The 12,296-nt window shown below is 44.8% G+C and overlaps 1 protein-coding gene across 1 annotated transcript; it reads left to right on the forward strand.

Annotated features, from left to right (window-relative positions):
- Nucleotides 1–854: 854 nt before the first annotated feature.
- Nucleotides 855–5,811, forward strand: LOC105854192 (ERV-BabFcenv provirus ancestral Env polyprotein-like; the record flags this gene model as incomplete). Its single annotated transcript, XM_012730682.1, has 2 exons — nt 855–932; nt 4,039–5,811. Coding segments are annotated over 2 exons (942 nt in total), but the record flags the coding sequence as incomplete, so codon positions are not given.
- Nucleotides 5,812–12,296: the final 6,485 nt, after the last annotated feature.

The following is a 12,296-nucleotide window of genomic DNA, read 5'->3' on the forward strand; positions in this document are numbered from 1 at the left end:
GTTATATGAGTAGCAGCCAGGTTGGGTTCCAACTTGTGCTGCGGTGGCTGTAGATAACCTCATAGTGCTGTGCCTTAACCCCTTATGCCACCAGGGAGGCCCTGATTCTGACAAGCAACTTAGTAGAAACTATTTGAAGTTAATTTTTTTTCTCTTAAATAGAAATTTTAGGTGGTTATAATATTTGATTCTTATAAAAACAGACTGATATCAGTGGTTTAGGTTTGAAAAGGAAATCAGACTGGTATTTTTAGATCAAGATTTTTATGTGTGTGTGTGTGTGTGCAGAGTTCTAGAAGTGGTAGGATCACCTCTAGCTAGGACATGATTCTGGACTCAAAATTTATAATCTCTTTTGGTCTATGTCTTGTCACAGCAAAATTGACATATTTGATATCAGTAAGTGGTAGAATTTAGCAAAAAGGAAGTCAGCTTTCAGAGAAGCCTTTCATCTGATAGACTTAGGGCTGAAGTCATCCCTGGTTTGTATTGGATGGCCCAGGCAGGGGGCTATGGGAGCTTCCTGACCCTTAAGCCCCACTGAGGCATCTGGGAAGAGGCAGACCTCCCCGCTGCAAAGACCACGCCCACATCCTGTTTGTGCAACCCAGAGGCCTCCAGTACTCTCCCTTCCTTATCTGTACTTTCTTGCTGGCTGTTCCAGCCTTGGTATAAAGTTGTTGACTGTCTTCCACCCAGCACAGCCTTCCCTCCTAGTCCCGCGTAGCAACCAGCCCTTAATCAAGCTCTTTTCTGAGACAGTCCATGTGGGTTCTTTTCGGCAACACCTTACATCTTGGAGCCAGAACCCAGGGGACCTCCCGCCTAGGGCTTGCACCAGTGCCAGTTCCTGAACCCGGTTGCCAGCCCCTCACGGAGCCTCCCTCTCAGACCACTGCTTCACTGGCCTCACGTCCACTGCAGATTCCGGGGTAAGTTCTCCCTTTATCTCTTTTATCTCTGCTCACCCCTTTCTTGGTGATCTTGGACCAAACTACAAGGGCCTCCACCTCACTCCACAAAATCTGCAGCGCTACATGAGGCCCTGTACCCCATTTGGGGTTGTTCTTCCTTGTCCTTGGGGACCCCTGAATGAAGGTTGGGACCTACTTCTCAACTCCCTCCCAGTGGAGGAGACCCCCTGCCCTGGTACAGCCCGGATTACTCTTGTTTGTCCCCCCTGTCCTGTCCCAAGTCTTTCTCCTCTCCCTCTCTCCCTCTCCCTGCAAGCCAGCACAGGTAATTCACATTCCAAGGTCAGCCCGTCCACATCTCTGGGCTGTTTATTGCATTTGTTAGACTCTGGGCCTCAGGGAAGGCTTCAGGCCTCAGAGCCTTATTTTCTATTGTAACACTACCTGGCCTCCATATAAACAGGACAAGGACTCTCAGTGGCTGGAAATGGGACCTTCCATTTCCAGATTCTCACTGACCTTGAGAATTTCTGCCACCACACCTGCACATGGTCCACAATCCCCTACTCCTGGCTTGCTTTGCTCCACTGCTGACCCTCTCTGCTCAAGACCTGCTCTAACTACCAAATCCTTCTGGCTTCCAACTGCCGAAAAAGCAGCCAACCTCCTCCAACTCCTCTTTTGGTCTGACGATCCCCCTCTCCCTGAGGACTTCCCTTTCATGTTCCCTTGACAATCATGCTCCTCCAAGGGCACCCCTGACTCTCTGCCCACTTCCCCCGTCTGTTTCTAGTGATTCCTCTCTGGTTTACCTCCCTCCCCCCCATTAAGCCTCCATTACCCATTCACCCAGGACGAGTCTAGTTGCTGCCTAGCTTCTCTCCTCCAGTCACCTACCCCACCAAATCCCCCTCAGATCTTCCCTCCCTCTCCTCCACTCCTCTCTACCCTCTCCTCCTGCAGCCCATTCTCTGTTCCCTCTAAGGGAGGTGGCTGGGGCTGACGCCATTGTCTGGGTCCACTTCCTGTTATCCATCTCAGCTCTCTTCCAAATCGAAAATTGCGTAGGCTTCTTTACTAATGACCCCACCACTTACACTGAAGAATTCCAATACTTTACCCAGGACTATGACACGACATGGAGTGATGTTTATGTATTCCTCTCGCCCACCCTCACTGCCAACACAAAAAGGTCAGGGTCTGGAGCGCAGCCAAGATCCATGCAGATGAGGCTCATAGAATGGAGCCCTCCTTTCCTGTGGGGGCTGAACCTGTCGCCTGCACTGAACCTGAATGGAATTGTCAGACCTATACCACTGAGACTGGACGTGTCTCCCCAGGACAGATGGCCGGCTGAGTTCGTGAGCCGCTTGCCTGACTGAGGCCTTGGTCAAATCTATGCACCTTGACCCTGAGTCGGCAGAGGGCAGGTGATTCTTAGCTCTCGTTTTATCTCCCAGTAATCACCTCACATTAGAAAAAAGCTTAAAGCAGAGGAGGGCCCTCGGCCTCCACAGAGACTTGTGGAGGTAGTCAACAGTTGAGATGAACAGGAAAGAGACGATAAGGAAGCCTGGGGTAGACAGCTGAGCTCCTGGCAGCCACCCTGCGTGCTCCTCACCAGCCACAGACAACAGGAGCAAGACAGCCCTGCCCAGGGGCGCTGCCTCTCCAAAGGCAGAACTCTTTGCTCTCACCAAGGCCTTCACCCTGGCAAGAGACAAACAAGTCCAATTTACACTGACTTAAATATGCTTATCACATTATTGGCCATCATGTGGCCATCTAGGAGAGGGAATTCCTCTCCACTAAAAGGACTCCTATAACTAACAGATGCCTCATCTTACAGCTCCTGAGGCCTCCTACCCTCCAGCCAACGTGGCCGCCATCCACTGCAAAGGCTGTCACCCCTGGAGAAATTCTAAAGCTGACAAAACAGCTTGCTCCCTGGCCCAATATTTCAACCCTCATCCACTTCTCTTTCTCTCTGTACCTCACCACATACCCCAAAATCAACCTGAAGAACAAGCCCACCACTTAAGTAGAGCTGTACCAGGCTCCCAGGGGTGGCTAATTTGGCAGGCTGTTTGCCTTACCAGACACTCAGTGGAAAGAGTTGCTCTCTGCCATCTCCCAACCCCTCCACATTGGCCCTTGAGCTCTTCACTGCTTCCTCTCCCTACTTTTTAGCACCCTCAACTTCCATCCGTCATCCAACAGGTCCACAGCAGCACTTGTACAATTTAGTCTCAGGTCTCCCCCAAGGGGGCTTACTCACCCCCCTCTTTGTTTACAGCTCACCAACTTTGGGGCCATCTCCAGGGGCAAGGCTGGCAGGTTGACTTGACACACATGCCTCCCCACAAAGACAAATACCTCTTGACCATGGGAGATCCCTGAAAGGACAGGTCCAGGCATTTTCTTGTACAAGGGAGAGAGCTGACATAGTCACTACCCTCTCAGGCATTATACCTCATTGTGGTGTCCTGAACTCCCTCAAATCAGATAATGGCCTGGCCTTCATCTCAAAGATCAGTTAGTCTTCTAGACACTGGGCATTACCTGGGACCTACACATTCCTTCTATTTTTGTTTTAAAGGTTTATTTACTTATGCACACAAGAACTGGGGGGTTGGGCAGAGGGGTGGAGTATGAGAGGATTCACCAGAGACAGAGACAGAGTGGGGAACAGAACAGGCAGATCTACTGAAATACACACTGAGGGGAACAGCGGGTAGTCAGGAAAGGTCTGCTGTACCATGTGGGTCAGCTCCCTGGCTGGGATTGAACTTCTGCTGCAGCGGCTACAGACAGCTTCATAGTGCTGTGCCTTAACCCTTTACACCACCAGGAAGAGCCCTACACATTCCTTCTAGACCCCAGTTGTCAGGAAACATGGAAAGGGCAAAAGGCCTACGCAAGGACCACCTCACCAAGCTGTCTCTGGAACTAAAACCAACTGGGTCCAACTCCTACCCTTAACCCTAGCAAAAATCAGAGCCATATCCAGGGGACCTACTCACCTAAGTCTCCGTTTGAACTCATGTACAGTCACCCCTTTCTCCTCCAGTCTGTTTCCCCCTCACCTCTGGAGAGCTATTTCTCATATATATATCCCTCTTAGGATAGCCACTTCGGGAACACACAGACTAGATCCTTCCCAACCAAGCACGGACACTCCAACAGCTTCAGTCTACCCAGGGGACCAGATCTACGCAAAGGGGCTCCAGCTGCAACCTCCGAACCCCGCTGGACTGGACCACATCTGGTTATTCTCACACCACCAACGGCGGTCAAGCTCCAGGGATTCCCACAAAGGCACCACCTGTCCAGAGCCAACATGCTCCCTCTCCTTCAGAGGACCAGGCTAAGTACCCCAGTTAACCCATGGGGCCGACTGAGCTCTGCCTCGCGAGAGTCGCTTAACCTTCCACACCTTCTCTTGGGGCTCTCCCTTCTCCCATTAGCCTTCTCCGCAGCTGGGACAAAATACACATGGCAATTTCAGGTCCTGGCGGTTGATAAGGGAAATAAGGTTCTCAATTCTACCTTTTGTCCTACTGTGAGTTGTGATTCTGCCCTGACAATTACCTTCAATTCAATGGCCGCCTGCTCCCAGGGATGTATAACCACCAACCCAGAAGTATGGACGCATTTCACCCCCTACCTCTGCCTTATGTCTGACCAGACTGCCTCTTACTGCAAGGACCCTGCCTGGGGAGGGTGTCCATACTGGAGCTGCATATACCATTACCCGGGCAGATCTGGTTCTAGGCTAGTCAACCTCCCTAGGTCCAATATGGTAACCTTCACCATCCAAGACCCATGGGACAAAAAATGGCAGGACGGGGTGTCTGGAGCAGTCTATCAATACTGGAAAGTCGCTCCACAGGGAAAAATTAAGATCATCAGGACACGCCAACCCACTCCCCAGTCAGAGCTGGATGTGGTTACTGATGTCACAAAAGAGGCCATGGGGGCTCCCTGACCCTTCAGGCCCACTGAGGGCATCTGGGAAGAAGCAGACGTCGCAGCTGCAAAGACCTCGCTCACGTCCTGCTTGTGCAACTGAAAGGCCTCCAGTACTCTCGCTGCCTTGTCTACACATTCCTGCTGGCTGTTCCAGCCCCGACCCTCCTTCCTCTCACTGACTTCTGGTATAAAGTTGCCCAGTCTTCCACCCGGCGCACCCTTCTTCCTACTGAAGCCTGCCTGCAACTGGCCCTTAATCAAGCTCTTTTTTGAGACAGTTTGTGTGGGTTCTTTCGGTAACACCTTACAGTTTGTATTTGATAAACTTTCATGCTACTGGGAAAAAATTCCCCCTCACTTATTTCTGATCTCAGCTTATTTCATCGCATTCCTGTTGAGAAATAAATAATACCTCATATCCCCGCAAAGGTAAATCGAAGTCAATCTGTTTTTCTACCTTTTCACTTCGTCTGTGAAGATTCCAGAATTTCCTCTGGCTATTTGTTTTTCAAGTCTTCGGTGATGTCTTTGAAACAGAATGATCCCAAGCATTCTCACTTAGATGAGAACTACTATAGATGAACTTACACCTCCCCATGGGACCTCCTGAAACTTAGATGCATTGTGGGTGACAGAGAGACCTACTGAAAGTCAGTGATTATCTAAGCTTATCTCCCAGACAGTGTTGTAGAAACGGGAGTTAGTGGTGTACCTGGAATTGTATCCTCCAAGACACCTACTTCCTGAAGTCAATCTATACCTGATCCCCAAAAGTCGACTGATAGTCAGCAGAGATAGTATTTCTTCATTCTGTGCCCTCTGATGAAATTACTTTTTCTTTTCATCCTTTCTTTTCCTCTGCCCTCTATGGCTGTCAAAAATCTTATCCTGGGGCCCTCCCTGGTGGCGCAGCGGGTTAAAGCGCAGCACAAAGAAGCTTAAGCCACTTCCGCATGAGTTCGATTCCCGCCTGCCCCCTGCCCCGAGGAGATCCACATGGCGAGGCAGACCTCTCCTGACCCGCCCGCTGCTCCCCTCAGCACTGTGCTTCATCAGTCTATCTGTTCTGCTCCCCACTCTGTCTCTGGTGATTCCTTTCACTGCCCCTGAGCCTCTGGCCTGTACCCCAGTTCTGTATGCACAAATAAATAAATCTTTAAAAAAATCATTTGGTAGCCTAAAATATACACTTTGGGGTGTGGAGTCAGGCTCTGGTACTGACTATACAAGAATAATCTTGAGTGTTTCCTCTAATTTCTAAAGGTTTAGAATTTTCCTTATGAGAGTTTCCTTATGAGATTTTTCTTATTCAGTTTTTAAAAATAAAGGAAAATTAAGATTTTTCTTCATCATTTTTGAGTCTGTTTGGCAGAATACCCAAGATTTATGTGTATTTATAGCTCTTTTATATTGTTGGTGCCTAACATATAATCTGATTTCAAAACACATTTGCCAAATAAATGAATGACTCTTCCAGTAAAGTGTATCCAAAACTGCCAAGCTTTAAATTACATACTAATTTGGAAGATTAATTTACTTAGAATTCTATAACATGTGAAGGCCAAATTAAGAATCACTCATCATTATTGTCAATATGTTTTCCAAAGTATGCACCCAAAAATAAGGGTTAGTTTTCAGGGTTATTTTGAAATAACAAAAATTTATTTTTCTGAACTTATGTGAGAATTTGAAATGTCTTTTTTTCAATCCTGCTGGGATTATTTTTATGGTCCTTAGGAGTTATTTGAGTATAAGTAATATAGACAAATATGAATTGTGGGGCTTCTGTGACCCTTAGAGGTTCCAGTTCCAACTTTTTCCAGTGGATGTCACTCTGGCAAAAGTATCTCAAACATCTGCATACAGCAACAGAGGGCAGAAGATGCAAGTCTAAGAGTCGGCTACTTCAAGAGAAAATATATTGGATGATATGGCGACGACAGGCCAAACATCAGTTCGCAGTTTTTGGAAGCAGAGTGGTTTAATGAACACATTTATCTGATCTGATACGAGTCTGCAAGCAAACAAAAACCATCTCTATAATGAGTTTGGAAGCCACTGAAATTGGTGTTGTTTGCAAAGACACAGCACGTAAATCTTCCCATCATCTGAACTGCCTGGTGCACAGACATAGCAGGTTCCAGACCTTCGTCTCCGCTTCTATGCCTTTTACAAAGTGGAAAATGGAATCCTTCAGGCTAAATATCTGGCACTAGGCTCAAGCCCTGCCTCTCTCCCTGCAGGAAGTCAGGACAGACAATAGAGGAAGTCTGAAGCCATGACAAAGTTGTTTATTGAAAGGAGTGGTAATGGTTCAGAGTGCCTGAAAATTAACAGAAGTTGGGTTAAAAATGTCTGTCTGGAACTTTATGGCTCCAAAGTAAACAGTATCTTTGAACTTGAGCAGCTGTCTGGTGACTTCTGTCTGCTTCTTAGTGTTAGCTTAATGGCAAGGTAAAAGAACTTACGCAACTAAGAGCTGTTCATCCACAGCATCCACTAATATTTTTCTGAAATGGGAAAACAGGTCTGTTTTCAGATAATATTCAGCTGTGCAGGGGGGAAACAGATGTATTCATTAACATTCCCCTCGGAGCATCTTGCCATATTCTCAAGTGGAAAGTGTTCGAACTGAGATTACACACATGTTTTCTGTTACAAAAGCTGTTATAAAAATCACGAACCATAATTTTCATGGAGAGACTTATTTGGGGCCATTTTCTGTTGTTCCCATATTAAGTGGAAGGTGATTTTCAAATGACTGTAAGTTACAGTCCACCTTGTTTTAGAGAAGTTGTGTTTTGTTGTTTTTTCTGCCTAAAAGTTGGAAATGTACCTTGTTTAAAATTAAATTTTCCATTTAAAGATATTAGACGTCCCAGCGAAGAGAAAGTTTTAATGAAGTTGAAGGAAACTCAAGGGCAAGAAACTTTAAATATTATCACACTTAAGTGGAACTAGACACTCCAAATTAGCATTAATGCTTCTGCTTGAAACCTGAGGACCAGTAGGATGATGAACAGGGGGAGCTCCCTGGTAGGCTAAAGGCTAAGTCTAAGCACTATCAGCTTTAGGGCCTGAGTTCGATCCCCAGCCAGGGAGGTGACTCACATAGAGCAGCAGACTTCTGTCTCGCTCACTTTTCCCCTCAGCAGTGCATTTCAGTTGATCTGCCTGTTCTTTTCCCCACTCGTCTCTGGTAAATCCTCTCACTCTCCCACACCTCTGGCCTATACTCCAGTTCTAAGCAGAAAAAAAAAAAAGAATAGGGAGGACACCTACTGGAAATCTCCAGAAAATCAGTATTGTGGTGCTTCACGAACAGCTTTGGATGCATTAATACTCTGTTGGGGAGAGAAGTCTCACCAGAGAGAGGCCTGATGCCTCATGGGCAGACACCCAGGCCTGAGGTACAGAAAGGGGTATAACAGTTCCATGATGTTCTTATTGGTATTTCAGTCAGAAACAAAAGAAACAGATTTTAATGGCACACAGAGAGGCAGGGTTTTCATGACCTTAAGTAGGACCTGACTGCAAATCTGTTACAGGCCCCCACCCAACATCCTGTTCATTACATACATTCATCTTCCAAATGCCCAAGGCTGACTTGTTGTAGTTATGAAAGGGACTCAAACACTGTAAAATTTGTTGATATGCTCTGTTTCGTCATCTTCTATTTAATGAATGTTGGAGTGACTACCTTCCCTGATGCCAAGTTACACAGCATTTGTAGAATTGCCATTATCCACAAGTTTGAGTAGGTGACGTTGAGGGGCTCCTTAGAAGTGGAAAACAAGGGTCGCTTTCAGGAAGCAAAATTCCACAACCGGAATCTACCAGCAAAAGCCAAGGTGAATTCGGTAGGAACACTTTTCTTAACCAGAAAGCTAATGACTTGGTTCATGCTGTGTGCCATTTGCTCTAAACCATTTCTTGATTTTTTTATTTTTTAAAAAAGATTTATTTATGCATACAGAACTGGGGTACAGGCCAGAGGTGCAGGGGTGGTGAGAGGATTCACCAGAGACTGAGTGAGGAGCAGAACAGGCAGATCGATGAAGTACACTGCTGAGGGGAGTAGCGGGCGGGTCAGGAGAGGTCTGCCATGCCATGTGGATCACCTCCCTCTCCAGGAATCGAACTTGTGTTGAGGGGGCTTTAGCTTTGTAGTGCTGTGCTTTTAACCCATTGTGCCATCAGGGAGGGCCCCTCTAAACCACTTTTTTTTTCATGTCACCCATCTGCATGTTTTCATATCCCACAGCAACCCTGTCCTAATTTCTGTGTGTCATCAGTTGAAGAACTTAGGCAGCACATGCTTTTGGGCCTTCACTTTAAGGGAAGGAAATACATTGGGCGAAGTTCCTTAAGTGCCCAGGCTGGCTCCATGAATCACTGGCGGACACAGGACCGAGCCTAGGTCCACTCTGCTCCCAAATGAAGCTCCATCCCTCACAACACTCTTCCTTCTCAAAGTGCTACTATGACTTGCATTTCAGAAACTGATGGGGATTACTGTTCCTCTTTAGTAAGAAGCAAGGAAGCAGGTAGCGTTCACCACACAATTAGACATGTTATAACTAAACACAGGGATGTTTTAAAAATCAGTGAAGTCAGCTAAGAGAATGAGGCTAAGAATGTTCATTGACAGAGTCCTCTTAGTCAATACACATAATGAGGATGTAATATATTTGGGTGTCAAGATTTACAGTAATATGCACACGACATCCACAAAACTCATTTTTAAGAAAGTAGCAATGTTCTTTCTAATTGGCAAACACAGAAGCAAACAACATACTATTTACAAATGAAAGAAAATGCTTCAAGTGATACCAGGCTTGGATAACTTTTGATACCAGCCAAAAGCCAATGGCTTCATTTACCATCCCATGTTTTCTGTCATTTCAATAGTAACTTGCCTAAAATAGGCTCCACACACAAATTCTCACTATTACTGATAAGTTAATAACCTGGAAGTCAGTATGATGAATTCCTGCCTGAAAAGTCCTTAAAAATAGAAGGATATGAGTTATACATATGGCATTTCTATTGTATTAATGTTTTAAAATTCAGAAGCTTAACATTTCATTAAATTTAATGTAAGAAATGCATATCTCAAGAAAAGCCTTCACTTGAGCATGAATTTTGTTGATGAAAATGTCAGGGGCGTGATCCCCAGGGAATTAAAAACAGCATGAAGCTAAAACTAAAAATATATGTTTAAGGGAAAAATTGTTCTCTGTGGCAAACATCTTTTTTCTTTCTCAAAACCAAATGCTCTTAGCAAAGAAGATTCCTCTTCATTCTTCTAGCAACCTGCAAGGAATGAGATCAATTTTCCAAGAGGAGGGAAAGTAGCAAAGATTTTGTTGCTCTTTGATTTCTGACACTAATTGTTCTGCTGCTTTCTGTAGCTGTTATTATTAGTTTGGCAAAATATTTACCTGGAAGTAAAAAGATTATATCTGGGCATAAATTTGGGGGGGGGGAGTCTCAGTTTTTACAAGAAAAAAATCCCAAGGCTGTTAATAAGAAAGTTAGTAGACCGTTTCTACAAGGAATTTTCTAAAATATCACCTATTAGCCATTGAACACAGACTTGTCGCTAACTCTTACTTGTCACAGCACACTGTTACTACGCCTTCCAGCACTTTTTGAAACAATAAAGTATTCCAACTATTAAAGCCAGATTTTCCTTTTAATCCATTTGAACCTGAATTTACACAGCTTTCTGTTGAAGCAGACATTAATTGCCTGTTCAATCATGTAGCAGTGGTAGGTAAAGGATAAAATGGAAAAATTAAAAGACATAATTATGCTCAAAACCAAAATAAATGAAGACTAAGAATGAGGTAAGTGGGCTGAAGTCTCAGGACTGAGGTCCTGGAAATGGACAGAGAGAGGGGATTTGTCTCTGAAGGGGTAAATTGCTCCACTAAAGACAAAGAGAGTTCTCTCACTGGGGATACAAAGACTGATCTGGTTCCTTTACTTCTGAAATACAAATCACAATTTCTGATGGCAAGATCTTGACCCAGGATTTCTGTAACAGAGCCTGACCACAGACTGAAGACTGGAGTAGACCCGGATACGCCCCCTAGCGGCACAGAGACTGAACTGTGGTGTTTCCAGTGGTACCTCCCTGGAAAGATGGTTCTGCAAACGGGTCCCAGTAGGCGGTGGAAGCTGGGCTCGCGCAGTTACCAGAGCAAGAACAAGTCACCAATCGACCAATCTCCAGAGAAACTGTGAACCAGATGTTAAAAACGCACGAAGAAATGCAAGGCCAAGAAAGGTGAATGGAAAAGTCATCAAAAAACGAATGTCATCCAAATAACCATTCTGAAAAGAAATCCTTAAAATATATGTCAATATTTCAAAAATTGAGGGAGTCATCTTCCTCAAAGAAAGGGGAAAGGATTATGAAATAATATAGGCATAAATGAACCAAGAATGAATGAATGGTTATGAAATACGACTCATTAGAAATAGAAATTAAAAATGGGATAACTAGGGAAGATAAGATGATGTCATAAAAAAGTTAGAAATAGTATGAGATTGAAAATTTTCCTGTAATCTCACCAGAAAACCACAGAGAAAGAAAAGGTAAAAATGGCAAAGCTTTTTAGGGGATAACTAAGATTTTGTCCAAAATGAATCCAAGCAATTTCTAAAAAAATTTATTTATTTATGCATACAAGAGCTGAGGTACAGGCCAGAGGTGTGGGGATGAAAGGATTCACCAGAGACAGAATGGGAGCAGAACAGGCAGATCCACTGAAATGCACTGATGAGGGGAGCAGTGGATGAGACAGGATTGAATTTGCTGCAAGTGGGTTCTGATAGCTTCATAGTGCTAGGACGCAACCCCTTGCACCACCAGGGAGGCCCCAAGCAAATGTTTTTAAATTTAAATGAATGTTTTTAAGTACCAAGAAGGTGGGTTAAAATAAATTCAAACAACTATGGTAAAGGATAGATATTGCATAGTATAGGATTAGAAGATTTACAAAATGAACTCGGTTTATCTAATCTAGACATCTGTAAGTCTGTTGCCAACCAATAGATTTTTGTAGAGTATATTTACAAAGATTATATAGAACTTAAAAAAAAACTCACTGGACCACTAAAAAATTTCAGCACATGTCAAAGAGGTAATACGATATAGACTGTTCCTATGAGAAATCTATCAAATTGAGAAATCAAAATAAAGTCACTTTTAAAAATATTTACAATCGGCCCTCCCTGGTGGCGCAGCGGGTTAAAGCACAGCACTAAGAAGCTGGGCCACTTCCGCATGAGTTCCATCCCCGCCTGCCCCGGAGGTGACCATATGCGTGGCAGACCTCTCCTGACCTGCCCGCTGCTCCCCTCAGCAGTGTACTTCGTCAATCTGCCTGTTCTGCTCCC

This window comes from Condylura cristata, unplaced genomic scaffold (genome assembly GCF_000260355.1).
Source record: "Condylura cristata isolate star-nosed mole 26May11 unplaced genomic scaffold, ConCri1.0 scaffold00003, whole genome shotgun sequence".
Classification (NCBI taxonomy): Eukaryota; Metazoa; Chordata; class Mammalia; order Eulipotyphla; family Talpidae; genus Condylura; species Condylura cristata.